Source organism: Ovis canadensis, chromosome 15 (genome assembly GCF_042477335.2).
Source record: "Ovis canadensis isolate MfBH-ARS-UI-01 breed Bighorn chromosome 15, ARS-UI_OviCan_v2, whole genome shotgun sequence".
NCBI lineage: Eukaryota > Metazoa > Chordata > Mammalia > Artiodactyla > Bovidae > Ovis > Ovis canadensis.
In genome coordinates, this window is record NC_091259.1 from 44,408,876 (window position 1) to 44,428,363 (window position 19,488).

The 19,488-nt window shown below is 37.1% G+C and overlaps 1 protein-coding gene across 50 annotated transcripts in view; it reads left to right on the forward strand.

Annotated features, from left to right (window-relative positions):
* Positions 1-19,488, forward strand: part of SOX6 (SRY-box transcription factor 6) — a 715,111-nt gene that overhangs the window by 687,721 nt on the left and 7,902 nt on the right. For 39 of the 50 annotated variants that reach the window (XM_069554258.1, XM_069554268.1, XM_069554273.1 and 36 more), the window contains 2 exons: positions 13,952-14,185; positions 16,678-16,894. In XM_069554258.1, coding sequence (XP_069410359.1) covers positions 13,952-14,185; positions 16,678-16,894 — 451 coding nt within the window. Of the gene's footprint in view, positions 1-13,951; positions 14,186-16,677; positions 17,174-19,488 lie in introns of those variants that run through there. The other 11 variants (XM_069554306.1, XM_069554304.1, XM_069554309.1 and 8 more) reach the window with 2 other exon arrangements.

A 19,488-nucleotide genomic window follows, 5' to 3' on the forward strand; every position in this document is an offset into this window, starting at 1 on the left:
GGTCAAAGGAAGAGTTAGTACTTTAATCAAAGTACCACAGATAATTCATCTTTCATTCCTATACCACTGGTTGCTTTTTTTTTTAACCAAGCTTTAACTTAGAAGAACATTCATATTTTGCATCTGCCTTCTTTAAGTTATGATACCCATCAGTCAATCATTCTTTCTAACCTATCTAGATAATCCTCTATAAAAGACATAGAGTGCAAACCATACTCTTCCCCCACTGGTATCCCTCCTTCTCTGAAGATGCAACACATCAGTTCTCTAGTGATTAAGGTTCGTGCTCAGCCATGGAATGTATATTCCTGCCAAGTAAACCACTAGGATAACCAAATCATCTCTCTCTCTTATTTTCCAAGAAGAAATCAAATTTGAATATCAAGTAGCCTTCTTATAATGAAAGTGGGTTCACATTCTGGCAGTAAATGGGAGTACAGTTAGCAGAACTTCCAGAATCATAGACAACTGTCAGCCATTCCTCCAACATAGTGCACTAGACTTCTTCAGTATTAAGATACATTCGGTGAGATAAACTTGGTGAAAAAAGATCCAACCTATGTAATATTGCTACCTCCCCTCTGTCCTAATTTTTCATGTCCACTTCTAATATTACTTTATCTTCTACATTTTCATTTGTGATTCACTCATGATCATTTTCTCTGTTAACCCAAATGTGTCACATAACTCTTTACAAAATTTGACAAGAGAAAATTGACTATTCTGTTGATTGACTGAAGTACTCTAAAATAGTGTGATTGTCGAGGACCCAATGGTATATATTGCATTTGCCTTTTTTTAATTAGTAAGCAGTTATGCATTTTTGCCCTTTTTAATAATTCTTTTTGATAATGAGACCTTTTTTTCTCTTTTTGAGTTCCCAATGGCTTGGATATGCCGCACACTCGGGTTTATAGAGAAAAAAATATTTCAGAAAAATATCACTTTCATTTGTTTGTCTGGTTTTCTTTTATGTTGGTACTTTTGTTTTTACCTTTTAAAACTAAGCATTGAATTAGTTTTATTTTGGATAGTATCTCATTGTTTGGATATACCACTGTTCACCCATTTTCCAGTTATTTTTAGTCTTTGGTTATTCTGAATAGAAGCGCTGTGATAGTCTAAAAAGTTTTCATTTGTTTGGGGTAAGTGTTTACAAATGGAATTGCATGTCATCAGAAAGTCTATATTTTACTTTATAAGAAAATACCAAACTGTTTTCCAAAATGGTTATGCCATTTTTCACTTCCACTACCAATATGTTGGTATCTGAGTTCCAGTTGCTCCATATCCTTGCCAACAATTAGTTTTGTAAGCCATTCCAGTGGGTGCAAGATGATATATGGGTTTAATTTGACTTTCCTGATGACTAATGACATGGAATACCTTTTCATGTCTCATTGGCCATGACCGTGTCTTTCGTAAATTTTTTTTAATGACTCTTTTGCTTATTTTTAAATTATATTATCTACTTCTTTGTTTTTGGTGGAAGTTCTTTATATATTCTTGATACAAGTTCTTGTCAAACGTGTATTGTGAATGTTTTTTTCCCAGTCTGCGCCTTAACAATCACTTTTGATAAGCTGAGCCTTACCAAAAATTGACCTTTGATAAAGGTCAATTTGTTACTTTCCGTATATATTAGTGTTTTATCTGCCATATCCAAGAATCTTCGCTTACTATAAGATCACTAAACTATTCTCCAAAATACTCCTTGAGGAGTGTTATAGTTTTTGCTTTAATTTTAAATTGATTCATCTCAATTAATTGTTGAGTGTAATGTGTGGTATGAGGTCAATTTTACTTTTTTCCAACACCAGGGAAGCCCACTTTAACAATGTGTGGTAAGAGGTCAGTTTTACTTTCTTCTACGTATTTGTCTCCTTGTTCAAGCACTGTTGGTTGAAAACAATTATCAGTTCCCACTTTAATAGCCTAAGTCTTTATTGAAATTTGACCATATATGTGAGTATTTAATTCTGGACTCTTTATTCTGTTCCACTGGTTTGTCTATTCTTATAACAATCCCATACTGTCTTTATTACTCTAGCCTTTACAGTGTTACAAAGTGTTTTTTACTGTAAGCCTTGAAATTAAGTAGTTTGAATCCTCCAACCTTCTTCACGTTTGTTTTGGATGTTTTCATACAGTTTTAAAACCAAGTTGTCAATTTCTAAAAAAGTCTTTTGCAATTTTAATAGGATTGGGTTGAATCTATAGATAAATTTGGGAAGGAATTGACATCTTCAAATATTAGGTCTTCAGATCCATGAACATGGTATATTCCTCCGTTTATTTAGGTTTACTTACTGAACTCATAAATATTGTTTTTAGTGTAGAGGTCTTGCATACTTTTTTGGCTTAATTTATTCCTAAGAATTTTACTTTCCAATGCTGTTATGAATGTAAATTTTAAAATTATTTTTAAACTGCTCTACTATTAGAAGTACAGTTGATTTTATAGTTTTGTATGTTGCAATAATAATAAATTCACTTTTTATTTTAAAAAATTATTTACTTATTATTTTTGGCTGTGCTAGGTCTTCATTGCTATGCACAGGCTTTCTCTAGTTGCAGAGAGCAGTGGCTACTCTTTAGGTGTGGTGTGCAGGCTTCTCATTGTGGTGGCTTCTCTTTGCCAGGCATGGGCTCTAGGCATACAGGCTTCAGTGGTTGCAGCATGGGGCTCAGTAGGTTGTGGCTCACAGGCTCTAGAGCACAGGTTCAGTAGTTGTGGCTCACAGGGGCTTAGCTGCCCCATGACATAGGAGACCCTCCCGGATCAAACCCTTGTCTCCTGCACTGGCAGGCAGATTCTTAACCACTGGAACACCAGGAAGCCCATAAATTCACTTTTTAGAAATTATTTTGCAAATTTCTCAGGATTTTTTAATGTAAAAAATTATCTATGAATACACTCAACATGACTTATTATTTTCCATTTTGCATGCTTTTTATTTCTTTACCTACAGTAGAATGTTGATTAACAGTGGTAAGAGTGGGCATCTCTTGCGTTGTTCTTCATCTTGGAGGAAAGCATTCAGTAGTATACTATATTATTATGTCCTACAGATTTTTCTTAAAAGTACTTTATCCAACTGAGGAAATTCCCTTTATTATTAGTTTTCTGAGAGGTTTTGTCATGAATTGGTATTACATTTTGTCTAAACCACTTTTTGAATCTGTTGTGATCATCATGTTTTTCCCCCTTTGTTTTGTTAATGTAGAGAATTACATTGCCTGATTTCAAATATTAAATTAATATTGCATTTTAAATTAATTTATTCTGAAATAAATTCTACTTGATCTTGTTTTATTATCCATTTTACATATTATTTTATTTAATTTGCAAATATTTTATTATGAATTTTGTACTTATGCTCAAATCTCTGTCAGGGTGTGATGTTACTTCATGAAATGAATGTGGGAAGTTTTTTCTTTCTCTACTTTCTTAGTTTGTGTAAGACTACTATTAGTTTTTCCTTGACTGTTTGGAAGAATTTACCAATGAACCCACTTGACATTGGAGTTTCCTTTGTGGGAAGGTTGTTGACTGTAAATTGGTTTTCTATATTAGCTACAAGAGTATTCAGACTTTCTATATATTCATAATTGAATTTTAGCAGTTTGTGTCCTCCAAGGAATTTGTTCATTTCATATAAATTGTCAGATTTATTGGAATTAAGTTAGTCACAATATTTGCTTCCTGTCCTTTTTAAAGTGAGTTGTAGCTACAGTGATATACCCTCCTTCAATCCAAATATTGGTGTTTTTGTTTCCCCTTTTTGTAGATCAGTTTCACAGGGGTTTATCAATTTTATTGATATTTATTTTCAAATTACCAATGTTTGCATTGTAAATTGTTTCCTATTCCATTGATATCTACTCTTTATCCATCCTGAAAATATCCAATTTTAACTGGATTATTTAATTTATTTATATTTAATATAATTTATTTTGATGGGATAAAGTTTTACAATTTTCTATTTTTCTCTTTGTTCCCTCAGTTTTTGGCTTTCTGTTACTATTTTTCTTCCTTTTGCTTAATTGAATCCTTTTTCTAAGCTATTATTATGAAGAGATTTTTTTTTTAGAGGAGTTTGAGGTTCACAGTAAAATTGAGGGAAAGATAAAGATTTCACACATACTCCCTGTCTTCACACATGCATAGCCTTCCTGTTACCACCATCCCACCTGAATGGTACATTTGTTATAATTGATGAACCTATGTTGACACATCCTAACCACCCCAAATCTATAGTTTGTATTAGGGTTCATTCGTGATGTTATACATTCCTTGGGTTTGGACAAACGTATAACATGTATCCATCATTATGGAATACAGAATATTTTCATTGCCCTAAAATTCCTCTGTGTTCACTTACTCATCCTTCCTTCCTCCACCCTTTGCAACCACTAATCTTTATACTGTTTCCTTTTGAATCCTTTTTTAGTCTTCCATTAAAATTACTCTACTGGTGTTTTAGCTATACTTCTTTGTATTTTTAAATTTTTTTTCTAGATTCATTATTCATCCTTAATTTGAATATCCCTATAGTTAAAATTATAGCACTTCTCATAAAATAAAGCAACATTTAACTTTTACTAACTTGGTCTTTTGTTCCAATGTGCTATTTTTCTCATGATTTTACCTCTTCTTATATTATAAATCCCAGAATATAATGTTGTATTTTGTATTAGTCACTTGTCTTTTAAAAACATTAAACAATCAGCTATTTATTATGAAATCCAGAAAAGACAAAAGTTTTTAATTTAATCACATATTTCTCATTTTCAAGTCTCTTCTGTTCTTTCTATATATCTAAGTTTCCATCAGATGTTATTTTTCTTCATCTTGAATAATTTCCTTGAATGTCGCTTTTGATATGGATCTGCAGGTAATGCATTCTCTCAGCTTTTGTTTATCTGAAAATGTGTTTCATATTCATTTTTTAAGCATATGATCGTTAGATAAGACTACACTGAATTTTTTTTTTTTTTAGCAGCCTAAAGATATTCTATGGTCTTCTAGTCTTCATTGTTTCTAATAAATAATCAGCCATAAGTTGTATTACTGTCTCATTTTATGTATTATGTGTCCTTTTTCTCTAGCATTTTCCCTTTGTCTTTGGTTTTCAGCAGTTTGACTAATGTTTAGGTATGGTTTTCTGTGTATCCTGCCTGTGATTGTCTGAATGCCTTGAACCTATAAGCTATTGTGTTTTTTTTTTTTTTAACCAGATTCAGGTAAGTTTCAGACCACGTTTCTTCAAATATTTTTCTGTCACAATCCTCTCTCTTCTTTCTAGAATTCTGGTTACGCATATTTTAGGACAATATATTGTTTCACATACTGCAAAGTCTCTGCTTACTTTTTTAGCTTTTTCTCTTTCTGTTTTGAGACTAGCTAATTTCCTTTAATGTATTTTCAAGATCACTGACCCTTTATTCTGCACTTGAAAATGCTATGAAGCCCATTCAATGTATTTTCATCTCAAATATGTGTGTCAGTTCTAGAATTTCCATGTTTCTTTGTGTAGTTTCATTTCTCTTCTAAGTACCCCATTTATGCATTAATTATGATATTCTTTTTCTTTATATACTTGAACATATGTTTTAATGACTACTTTAATGTCCTCGTTTGCTAATTACATTATTTGAGCCATCACAGTTTCTATTGATTTTTTTTTTTTTTTTATGAGGGTGGAAAGGTCTCTGGGTCACATTTTCCTGATTGTTTGCACAACTAGTGATTTTTTAATTATTATTATACATTGTGGATTACAAATTATAGAGACTCTGGCTTCTATTATCTTTCTCTGTTAAGAATGTTATTTTTTGTTCTAAGAGGCAGTTAAATTGACCTCATTGAAATTGTAGAGGCTTAGTTTTGCATGTTAGATGGTGACTGTTTCAATTTTGTCTTTAGTCCTAGAGTGAATCCTTAGTCTTGGCATATAGTCTTTATTCCACGAGTGATCCCTCTGGGGTTTCAGTGGAAAGCCTGAGTTTTTCATGGATACTTTCTTACTTGGTAGGATTCAAATCCAAATTCTGTTTAACTTGCAGTGGGCATCAGCTGAAATTTCTTCTTAGATTTTTCAGATATACAGACCTGATTTCTACTGGAATCACTGAAATCATCCCTATACCTGTGAAGTTTAGGTGACAGTCACTCAGAAGCCTCAGACTAACTTTCCTGATACATTAGGCCAATGAAGACTGATCTGTTACATTCTAGCCACTCCATGCTAAGTAGACTGGGGAATGTCTTCATGGAAAAGCTATAAAAGCAGGGTTTTTACTCAGTGATATTTCTTTCTTTCTGAGAGTCAATCCTCTCCAGTTTCTTCTTAATTTTGGTAGAGCTCAAGTACCTTCAATTAGTTGTTTTTCTATGTTTTTTTTTTCCTCCAGGATTTATAATTATTATCTGATTAAAGGTTAGTCTGATATAAGTTATACTGCCATTACCAGAACTGGATCCCAGAAGAGAATCTTTTGTGCTAATATTTTACTTACATTCATTCTGTCTGACAAAATGTAAATCTTAATGGGCTTTTGAGAAGGTATTTATTCTCTTACTTTTCTCTATTCTTTATTTCCAATTCACTAGTAATCACTGAGACTATTCAGTGGTAATTTCTAATTTGGCTTCCATTTTGATATCTTCTATTTGTTCATGTCCCTACCCTGCTTTTTTAAAAACCTTAAAGACTTCTTGACTTTATAGTTAAGGTACTTGGCAATCTTGCCCCTACTTACTTTCTGAATTTAATCTCTTGACATTCCCTTATTTTTTTTATTTAAATACACTCAAGCCATAACCAGATTCTTTCTATTCCTTAAAACCCTCTATGCCTTTGTTGTAACTCTGTCTTTATGTTCACACGTTCTGCAGCCTAGAATGCTTTCACACTCATGAAAAGTGAAAGTATTAGTCACTTAGTCATGTCCAACTCTTTGCGACCCCATGGACTATAGCCTACAGGGCTCCTCTGTCCATGGAATTGTCCAGGCAAGAATACTGGAGTGGGTAGCCATTCTTTTCTCCAGGGGATCTTTCTGATCCAGAGATCAAACTCGAGTCTCCCACATTGCAGGCAGATTCTTTATTGTCTGAGCCACCACACTTATACCTGCTGGTAAATTCTCACTCTTCCTTGAAGATGCTACTTAAGCAGTACTTGCTCTCTGCAGCTTACATATTATTCACCTCTGTCCACTCCAACAACATTAATAGCCTCTCTTCTCTGCTTTCATAGTATTTTGAAATTACCCATGTTAGCACTTACAGTGTTTTGTAATTTTCTATTTGTGCATCTGTTTCCCTTACTGGACCAGATTCCTTTAAAACAAGGCACATGTATTTATCTTTGTATCTTCTGTCACAATGCTGGGTACATCTGAAACTTGTCAGAGTGTTTGCTGAATTAATGCATACATAAATGATTCCTAAGCACATTATAGAATTTGCCAAAGTTCCTCCTTAGGGAGGACTTTATATATGCACAAATCCACACCAAACGCTTACTCATTCACTCACATAACCCTTGGAATTTACCCAGGAAGGGGGCCTCTTTAGGATTAGTTCAGGACCATTGCCATAGGCTATGATGGTTAAACTAGCCTTCTTTCCAACCCACCTGGAAAAACTCAACTTTCTGTATTCTTTTTAAATCGTTTAAATCATAGATCCCTAAGGAAGTTTTTGCCTTGGCAATTTCTGCTTTTTCCCCCATTGACTATCTTTTTGCATCTAACTGAAAGTTTGGCTTTATACAAGCTGATAGCGGAGACAAGAATGAATTAATCAGTCTGAGCCCCTTCAGGGAAATGGAGAGAACAGGAATTCCTGGAATAAATGGAACCAATGCTTTTCCTTGTTGCCTGGTGTGATACTGTTGGCCTCCTGTTATTTAGGAATGGTGTTGCTGATAATTAAAGACTCTTAGGTCAGCTGGCAAGCAGTAGTCTCCAAGTACATAGCTGTAGGTCTAGGCATCTTCCAACTGCTGTTCATGAGAAGACATATTATGAATATTGAATTCACAAATGATCCCTCTGCTATTAAAAGTAAAAAATCTGCCTCTTAGAATTATGAGCTATTCCCTAGGATAACTCTGGATTCTGACACAGAGCATTGACTATTTTAGAATGAAATGCTTCCCCCACCCCTTTTTTAACTTGATGTTATTTTTCAAAGTAAATGAGCAGTATGAAGTCACATTTGATATGTAGATTCTAAAGTTAATTATAGCAGAGAGTCAATTTTAGGCTTCAAATTTTCAGACTAACTGCATACCTTTTAAAAATAATACTATATAGTATTATATAGAATTTTCCTTATCTGTTTAAAAGAGCTTTCTTAATATACAGTCTCTACTTTTAAATTTCTGGGTTTATATGCATGTATGCAGTCATATGTGTTTTTATTACTACAACAATAATTCCCTTACCAGTTTGTTTCACGAAGCAGCTTAGAGAAGTTATGACCCTTTTATATTTTCTTAAAATTCTGACTCTGATCATATATCATATATCAGATTCAATTTAAAAGTAGTTTCAAACCTTGGTCTCTCTAGATAAGTCTCCTCTCTTCCCAAACCTTGGTTTATTAATACACCACTTCTAGTTTTAACTTGAAATATCCCATTCATTTTTCAGTTGACTCCAAGCACTTGGGAGAGAGAAAAGGAGACAAGAAAAAAGAGATGTATATACACCCTGACGTTTCCTATTTCCACTTTCTTAATTCACATTTCTATACTATGTGCTGTGCTTAAATTTCTCAATATCTGGGAGCATTTCTTGTGAGACTAGAGATCTTCTGTGTAATTCAGTGTCAGTTGGTGTCTTGTAAATATGTATTATGGGAGGACAGACAAGGTCACTGCAGGACAGTTGGTGGGGTGAGAAGTGAACTCTCTTCCTCGGAGAAGGTAGAATTTAGTTAGGTAAAAGTGAGTAGGAAGGATATACTAAGACTGTGATATGGAATGAGAGGGAGAGAGATTGAGCATCGGCATGAACATATTTGGGAGAATCAATTGATATGTAGCAGAGGTGGCACTAGTGGCAAAGAACCCACCTGCCAACGCAGGAGACATGAAAGATGCAGCTAGACCCCTGGGCCGGGAAGATGCTCTGGAGGAGGGCATGGCAACCCACTCCAGTGTTCTTTCCTGGAGAACCCCATGGACAGAGGAGCCTGGTGGGCTGCAGCCAATAAGGTCGCAAAGAGTCAGATATGACTGAAGTGACTTGGCATGCACATACCGAACATCTACTGAAGCCAGTCTAAAAATCTACCATGATCAGTCTGCAGGAGATTAAAACTTCCCATTTACAATGAAACACATCTTGTAAGTAAGTAAATAAATGGAAGCTGGCTGTTTGGTGTTGATAGAGGTGAAGAAAAGCCGCGACAGTAAAAGCAGACCCTGGATGTTAATCACCTGTAGCACAGTAGTTAACTTAGAATAATACTGAAATGTTTTTGTATCTGACATTCTCCACAAGCCTGTCTCCTGTGTATGCATGCAAGTATATAAATTGCTGAATTCATGTCAGTTGTAAAGTAATGGCACTGAGGGCATCATAAATTACCATGGTGATCCTCAGGAGAAGACACTGTCGTATCTGAATGAGTGTTTCACTTCCAGAGTAATGTATGCCTTCATCTGGCCCAGCAGTCAGCATATTGCCCTGCGTTGATGGATATTGTCAGCTGGAAGCTACACTACATTTCACTGCACAATAAACATGGCTGTCAAACCCATATAAAGTGAAATCAATTTATCCTGTATGGTCAGTGCATTTTAAATGAAATTAATGTACTGTGGGTATGGTGGCAAAAAGGTAGCATATTAGTTATGCATCTTGGGATTTGAGACTTTTCATGTAAGGGATGATTCTGTCTACTAGGCCTCAAAGAAGGGCTGTATATAAAATGTATTATTTTGCATGGTCTTCAGAAAGGGGCCCCTCTCCCCTTCTTCATGTTTAGAAAAGAATTGATAATATTAGCCAGTTCGGCCCTTTTATCCTGTCTTTTGTTTGCAATAAATGATGACCATATTTGCCAAATAATAGTGTACTTTAATGTTCTAATTTATTACTAGCTATGACACAAACAAATTTCTACTTAATCAGATAGCTGGAAATAGAGTAGAAGGGCAGAGATGAATTGGATCATATTTTACCTGTGTAATCACTCCACTGAGCTGAAAGGATTTGCTTTTTCTAAAATGTAGAGATGTAGGTTTTAATGTATATTTTGCTTCTAAACTTTTAGGAGTAGGCTCTCCTGTTTATGCAGCAGAATACCTGGCTAAGCCCATCAGTCCAACTTTACATTTAACTATAGGGGTTCTCAGTCTATGAGGAAATATTTAGTGGTTGCCACATGTAAAGCATGTACATCAGTGTGTCATGCTGGCAGGGGGTATGAAAACAAGCAAGAGCTATGCAGGTTCTTTCACTCACTCGTTCATTAATTGAATGTATTTCACTAACTGAAACTTTATATGCCATGCGCTTTATTGGAACCTAGAGATACAGCAGTGAAGGAGAGCCAGTTCCCACCATATTCTCAAAGGACTTTTTATCTAGTGGGATATTGTGGTCACTATGCTTCCCAGGTGGCGCTAGTGGCAAAGAACCCACCTGCCAATGCAGGAGACACAGGATACGTGGGTTTGATCCCTGAGCCTGGAAGATCCCCTAGAAAAGGGCATGGAAACCTACTCCAGTATTCTTGCCTAGAGAATCCAATGGACAGAGGAGGCTAGTGGCCTACAGTACATAGGGTTATAAAAAGTCAGACACAACTGAAGCAACTTAACACGTACTATGGTGATGTCTTTGGAAACCATGAAATATCAAGAATTTAGAAACAGTTTCATAGGGGTGTGTGGCTCAGGTGGTAAAGAATCTGCCTGCAGTGCAAGAGACCTGGGTTCAATCCCTGGGTTGGGAAGATTCCCTGGAGAAGAGAAAGACTACCTACTGCAGTATTCTGGCCTGGAGAATCCCATGGACTCTAGTCCATGGGACTGCAAAGAGTTGGACACAACTGAGCAATATTCACTTTCATAAGAATGTTAAAGAATTATCCTCATGCAGCAGAAAAATATATCAGAACCCTTGAAATGACTGCCTTTTAGTCTATTACTTTTGTATATGAGTTGAAAACTGAACAATTTTGTCCTTGGAATTCAGGCAAGAATACTGGAGTGGGTAGCCATTCACTTCTCCAGGGAATCTTCCTGATGCAAGGACTGGACCCAGGTCTCCTGCGTTGCAGGCGGATTCTTTATCATCTGAGTCTCCAAGGAAGCCAGATAAGTAGTTGTTGTCATTGTTGTTTAGTTGCAGAGCCATTTCCAACTCTTTGCGAACCCATGAACTGCCGTATGCCAGGCTTTCTTGTCCTTCGCCATCGCTGGAGCTTGCTCAAACTCCTGTCCATTGAGTCCATGATGCCATCCAACCATCTTGTCCTCTGTCATCCCCTTCTCCTCCTGCCTTCAATTTTTCCCAGCATCAGTGTCTTTTCTAATGAGTCAGCTCTTCACATCAGGTGGCCAAAGTATCGGAGTTTTAGCTTCAGCATCAGTCTTTCCAGTGAATGTTCAGGACTTATTTACTTTAGGATTGACTGGTTTGATCCCCTGCAGTCCAGGGAACTCTCAAGTCTTCTCCAACACCACAGCTCAAAAGCATCAATTCTTCAGTATTCAGCCTTCTTTATGGTCCAACTCTCACAATCATACATGACTACTGGAAAAACCATAACTTTGACTAGATGGACCTTTTTCGGCAAAGTAATGTCTCTGCTTTTTAATATTCTGTCTAGGTTTTTCATAGCTTTTCTTCCAAGGAGCAAGCATCTTTTAATTTCATGGCTGCAGTCACCATCTGCAGTGATTTTGGAGCCCAGGAAAATAAAGTCTGTCACTGTTTCCATTGTTTCTTCATCTATTAGCCATGGAATGATGGGACCAGATGCCATGCACTTCGTTTTTTGAATGCTGAGTTTTAACCCAGCTTTTCCACTCTCCTCTTCCACCTTCATTAAGAGGTTCTTTAGTTCCTCTTTGCTTTCTGCCATAAGGGTGGTGTCATCTGCATATCTGAGGTTATTGACATTTCCTCCAGCAATCTTGATTCCAGTTTGTGCTTCATCCAGTCCGACATTTCACATGATGTACTCTGCATATAAGTTAAATAAGCCTTGACACACTCCTTTCCCAATTTGGAACCAGTCTGTTTTTCCATGTCCAGTTCTAACTGTTGCTTCTTGACCTACATACAGATTTCGCTGGAGGCAGGTGAGGTGATCTGGTATTCCCATCTCTTTAAGAATGTTCCAGTTTGTTGTGATCCACACAATCAAAGGCTTTGGCATACTCAGTAAAGCACAAGTAGATGTTTTTCTGGAATTCTCTTACTTTTTCTATGATCCAACAGAAGTTGGCAATTTGATCTCTGGTTCCTCTGCCTTTTCTAAATCCAGCTTGTACATCTGGAAGTTCTCATACTGGTGAAGCCTGGCTTGGAGAATTTTGAGCATTACTTTACTAGCTTGTGAAACGAGTGTGATTCTTTATTGTCTGAGCCTCCAGGGAAGCCCAATAAGTAGTTATTAAGTATCTATTTTATAGAAAATCCTGGGGATACAAAAATGAGTACAACATAAACAGTAACTTTAGGGGTCTCATAAACCTGGGGGTAGAATGGAAATAATTAAGATGATCACCAAAAAAAAAGAAAGAAAAGGAATTTCTCTGGCACAGAAAAAAAACATTAAAAAAGAGAGGAATGAATGCAGCCTGGGAGGCATCGTTGCAAATGCTCTTCCTTTGGCCTGAATTACCCTACCCATCTGTCTTTACTGGGCAGTAAAGACTGCCCTATTCACATGCTAATTCCCATTTGTCTTCCAAGATTCAGATTAGACGTCACCTTTAATAGGAGGCATGTTGACTGTCCCCTCTGCTGGTGCCCTCTTGATGTCCTCTTTACTTCAATATTAAAGCACTTACCATATATTCCATTATGACTGTCTGTTTGGGGTCTGTCTCCTCCCCAAACTGTGAGCTCCTTTAAAAGCAGGTGCTGTTTTATTCACTTTTGTATACCTAGTACTTGGCATAAAGCCAAACTCATAATAATTGCTCAGTTAATTGTTTAAATCGAATCATTTATTTAATTCATGAAACACACCACATTTAAATAGGCCTTAAAAGATGAGTGGGATTTAGCTTGAAGAAGTAAGAGAAGGAGCTTCCAGCCAGTGAGGGGAGCACTGGCCAAAGTACAGTATTGTGAAAGAGAATTCTTCTGGGGTAAGAGATGGTATGAAATGGCTGCGATGTTTAGCACATAAGGCTAAAATCATAGGTAAGAGCCTACTTTTGAAGGGAGAAATCACAGCAGGAAATGTGGTGTGCATGCTAAGTCACTTCAGTCGTGTCCGACTCTGAGACCCTATGGACTGTAGCCCACCAGGCTCTTCTGTCCATGGGATTCTCCAGGCAAGAATACTGGAGTGGGTTGCTGTGCCCTCCTCCAGGGAATCTTCCCAATCCAGGGATGGAATCCGTGTCTTATGTCTCCTGCTTTGGCAGGCAGGATCTTTAGCATTAGCGCCACCTGGGAAGGCAAAATAATGCTTTATTGTCAATTGGAATTGATTGTAGTAAAAATGTACTAGGCATTTAAAAACATGCAAAAGTAATTCTGCCCAGTGTATCTTTGAGACCTACCTCAGAAGAGCCTGTAGAATTGTCATCTGCAACTGTATCCTGCTTCCAAGAGTTCATTTAAAAAGAAGTTCATTAAGAAGTTGCTAGGGAAAGCAACTGAACCAGGTGGTAAGTTGTGTTACATTATCCAGATAATAATGCTTTGCACCTGTCTTGTTCTTCCTGCCCTGACATTACAGGAAGTAAAGCAATGAATGGCTCTGCAGCTAAACTACAGCAGTATTATTGTTGGCCAACAGGAGGTGCCACTGTGGCTGAAGCACGAGTCTACAGGGATGCCCGAGGCCGGGCCAGCAGCGAGCCACACATCAAGCGACCAATGAATGCATTCATGGTTTGGGCAAAGGATGAGAGGAGGAAAATCCTTCAGGCCTTTCCTGACATGCATAACTCCAACATCAGCAAAATCTTAGGTGAGTGCAGCCACTGATGCTGGTTATGTATCCAATGAGTGGAAAGAAGGGTCCTGACATGACACCTAAGGGAGACTGTGGTGTGCAGATATTAGGTGTCACTCAGCAAGCTGCCCCAGGAGACTGCCATCGTCTCTTCACTCTTCACCCTGCACCGCGGCATTTAGGTTTAGGAGTTAGTACATCCACCAGGTGCCAGGGCAGGACTGACTAAACACTTACTTTAGAGACAAAACTATTTATTGTATGTGTTAATAGGACAACTCTGAGAGGTCACTGCTAATTAAGAATCATAAAGACAGGCTTTATCTCCTTTCCTTAGTCTTTTAAAATCTTTCAGTTGCTATGAAACCTGGAAACACTCAGAGTTTTCTGCTTTAGTGTTCTTGGGTTTGTATGTCCTTCTGAAAGAACTCACCAAGGACTAAGGGTGAGCCCCCAAATAGTGTGAAATTTATGGAGTGTAGAACAGTGCCTCTAATGATAACTTTAAAACTTGTAAAATAAAACTACATTTACTTTAATAAGATATGACTAGTTCAGATTTCATAGCAGTGAGTTGAACACATAGACCACAGGGTAACTTGCCAGAGTGATTCTCCTGTTTCTCTGGATTAAGCTCAATCCTTTTTCTATTAGTGTAAAGCTTGCCTCGTGCAGATTATACAGTGTGGAATTATTGTACTCAACATATTGAATGTATTTTATTCAACATGCAGCATTGCAGTCAACATGTTTCCTCTTTAAAAAGAAAAAACACAGAAGGCACTGTTCTATTTAAGCTGTCATGATGTGACAGAATCTCAAAGGGAGCTGTTTAAGAAGCTGAAAAACATTAGAGACTTAAGCTGTGGTTTTCTTTTTTAAAATGTTTTGTTCAAAAGCAATAAATATTTAACCTGAGTAAATATCAGTGATCTGGACATACACAAATACACATGTTTTGTCACTGTATAAATAATTTAACTTGATTCTGAGACATTTGAGGCAGTGACCCCTATGAAAATTTAGAACATGCATAAGATCAAACAGTGTTAAAATGTTAAAATAGTTTTTCCCTTTTTCTTTTTGATGTTTGAATTTCAAGGTAGATACTAAAAATCATTACAATTAAGTGGAGTTTTATTTTTAGACTTTCAGAGATATATATCAGGGCATCATTCTTATGAATTTAAAGACCTTTCAAACCATGATGGATATATTAAATTTTTTCTAATTAATAGATATTCCAAAGAAAATTATTATTTTTCTGTCCCTAAATTTTGATATCTAACTTTGAAATTTTCTCTTTTTTGGCCATTTTATTAGCAGTATTAGTAAGCTCACCTATGGGCACAGAACCTCTCTGTTTCCATGTTGGCAGCTGAGGGGAATCTATATTATTGATGTGCATTCTGTGAAAAAAAATTAAGAGTATAGTAAGTGTATTCATTAAAGTGTAAACTTTTAAGCACAAGCAATTTTAAGAGCACCAAAAATCCTCCATTAACTGGGGCTTTAAGCTGCTGGGAGCCAGCTGAACACAGAGATCCTTGTCCGTGTAGACTTTCTACACAACTTTTGCACAACAATCAGGAAAACAGGGATGGATGTGCTATTAAAACAGACCAGGATATTGCTGGCTACAGAGAATATTTGTACAACTTTTCCATTTGTTTATATATGAAAAATCTCCACCGAAGAACAGCTAGCATCCAGTCAGCACAGCTGTTACCGCTTTATTCACTAGCGACACACAAAAATGCAATTTGATACACGTAAAAAAACACATCCCTTCTTCGTCAAGTGTTTAGATAATTCTTTATAAACAATATTAGAGAAGTGAATACTTTTCCTTCTTCCTGTATAAACCATATTAAAAATTTCTTACTTTTATTGGTATGGCTTTGAATGAATTGTTTAGAGTACTTGAAAATGGTATATATAATTCCAACTGTACCTTCCGGTTCTAAAGTTATAACTTCTTGAGTAGAGTTTAGGCTTTTTAATTACCTCAGGCCAGGGGAGACAGTGTGCACCTTAGGTTTTTATATATGGAAGAATATCAACATTTGCTAACATCTTATCAAAGGATAGCTTCGCCAAAGGTGCTTGGAGTGTTAGAGTTGTTTCAATTACTGGAACCTAGAGAGTTGTTCCTGAGTATTCTGTCCAAAGTATACTTAGGAAATTCAGGTTTTTAACCCTATGCAGATAGGTGGGGAAATGACCTTGATGTAGAGATGATCTTTAAGTAGCAAAGACATGTTTTAAAATGATACACTTATTGTAGCATCAGACTTTAAATTATTGAGAAAAATAATGTAATAAATGGTCGCATCCAATTACTCTTTGCTGTGTCATCTAAAATGCTAGTTGTGAGGCTGGATGACATGTGGTGATAGGAGATACTCAGAGCCCAGGTGGGTGAAGTGGTGGGAAGGTAGACACAGTATTTACCAGGAGTAGGTTGCCTTGACCACTTGGTACTTAAAGGCTATGCTTGTGTCTAGGGTCTCGTTGGAAATCCATGTCCAACCAAGAAAAGCAACCTTATTATGAGGAGCAGGCCCGGCTAAGCAAGATCCACTTAGAGAAGTACCCGAACTACAAATACAAACCTCGACCGAAACGCACCTGCATTGTCGATGGCAAGAAGCTCCGGATTGGGGAATACAAGCAACTGATGAGGTCTCGGAGACAGGAGATGAGGCAGTTCTTTACTGTGGGGTAAGTGTTCCTGCATTCAGCCACCTGGGCTTTCCTGTCCCAGTAAGAAACCACAGGATGGCTACTGGCAGTGTGTCTGGGAAGGAGATTAGGGCAAGGAGGAGGTTGCGACAGATGGGGCCTATCAGGACTACACAGCCTGGCAGCGTGGCTCCCGCTCAAATCAAAAGAAATGCAACAGATTGCTCACAACTGATCACCCCTTTCATTGTCTCTCAGACTCATCTGAGATATTCAATGCCCACACACAAAGTTTCTGGTAGTTTATTTAAGTAGACAGAGAGAGAGAGAGAGGAAAAAAAAAAAAACCTAACCTTAAGAAATCCCCAGAAGCTTTCCAGCTTCTCTGGGTGGTGCTTCTGACTCTAATCACAATAGTCTGCTTTTGTTGTGGGATCTACCACAAGATAATTGGCCTTGACATTGGTTAGAGGACCTCATTTTTGGCATAAGATCCAGAACTCCTGTTGCAGTAAATTATTCTGTGGTAGAAGCAGTAACAATGTGGATTTTTCTTGCTTAAATCAGAAACTAGGCATGTTTTTGATATCTTCAAGTCTGATTTCATGTCATTTTGTTTAAAAATTAGGTAATAGATTTCTGGTATAAATTTCGACTTGGCTGACTGGCTGTCTGCATTTAAAAGAGGCCTCTTGTAACCACAGTCATCAGAATTAAGTGGGGATACAGATGCCTATATGTTCCAGCACACTCAGACCTAGAAGCCCAGGGGGGTGGCAAACCAGAGGACTGTTCTGGAGGCCCCGGCCTGAGGCAGCTGGAATTGGACTGGAGAGACACTTAGGAAGGGCTTGAGAGAGAGAAGTGGAAGAAGCAGAGAGGAACTTGTGTTCACTGTTGACTGGAAGGGGAACTAAGGAGCTGTGCTGTGTCAGGAAAATAAGAAAGCTTCACTTGAGGCGAAGAAAAGAGATACCTTAAAGGAGGAGTAAAGAACCTTTTATTTTTAAGGACGTTAAAAAAATAATAATAACCTCATGGAACAAAAGGTTGGTTTCAGAAGCATGTGTCTGAAAACAGAAAACTAATTTGGAAAGGTAAATAGAATACACACACACACAAAGGCCAATGACAGCAGTCTGGGTCCCTATACACTACACTAGCGTGTCCTAGAGAGGAGCCTGGGCTTCAGCATTTGCTTCAGGCACTGACTGTGCCATCCGCTTGGGCAAGTTATTTAACTTTTCTAAGCTTCTGTTTTCTCATGTGTGAAGTGAAACAAATAATAGTACCTGTCTCAATAAGGCAATGCTTTTAAAAATGCTTTGTATAATCTTAGTATAATATCAATAATGGTGAATTCCTATCATTAGTATCCTTATTAAACATGGATTTGCTATCACAGTAAAACTATCTTTTATATCACATTAGACAATCAATGACTATGCCTTCAGAATATGCCTGAGTCCTGTGTGAGGAATGGCACAGTCTATGTATTATAGAACCTTTTTGAAGTAAAGTGAGGCTCAAATCCCTTTCTATTTGAGGATCCCTGTATATTAGCAGATGAAGATGTGCCAAAATAGGATATCAAATCTTTCTGTGTTATAAATGTTTACATTTTTTAAAAAGCAATGCTTTTAACTCCAAAGTACAATAAACTATAATTGGGCAATTCACATGCTAATTAGAGTATTTATGAAATATACCAAATCATAGTACACTTTAGGAAGTATAGTTGTAGGTAAGAAAATGTAAATTTAAGACCATATTAATGTCTTCTTTTAATCCTGTTAGTGTATCCCTGAAAACGTATATAATCTCTTTTGAACAGAGAATCGAAAGTTTAAATTTGAGACATTTTCTCATTCCGATCTTTCTCTCCTGTCATGTCCCCTGTGTTGCATAGTGGGTCCCTTTTACCATAGTCTAGAAGATTAGCAAAAGCACCATTTTAGCTCCCTGATACTTATTTGAATATATGAGATGCAGTAATTCTATTTAGTCCCCTTTATGAAAGGCAACATTGACAATAGCTCTGGATCGAAATACCTCAACACATTAACAATGTATGTAAAATGAAACTCTAAAGCAACTCAATAGCATCTACCACTTATTGAATGCCTACTGTATATGAGGTATTTTAGGTATACAAACTACATAATCCTCTAAAATAAAGAAATTGAGGCTTTAAGAGGTCTGATGGCTACTGAGGGCTTCCTGGCAGCGCTTGTGAAAGAACCTACCTGCCAGTGCAGGTAGATGTAAGAGACGAGGATTTGATCCTTGGGTTGGGAAGATCCCCTGGAGTGGAAAATGGTACCCCACTCCAGTATCCTTGCCTGGGAAATCCCATGGACAGAGGAACCTGGCAGGCTGAAGTCCATAGGGTCACACAGAGGCGGACATGACAAGCAATTTAGCACACACTCAAGGCTACTGAAAGGTGAGATGAAGTAAAGGATTAAATCAGGCCTCTGTCTCTGTCATGCCAAATGACTGAGAAACTGGTCTTACTACATTGCTTCAAAAGAGGCCTCACAGTCCAATTCTGCACAGTCGTGAGTATAACTATGCTCTTTGAGGAAGAGCTCCTGGAATCTAGAGAAAATAAGGTATTTTATTGTGGTATA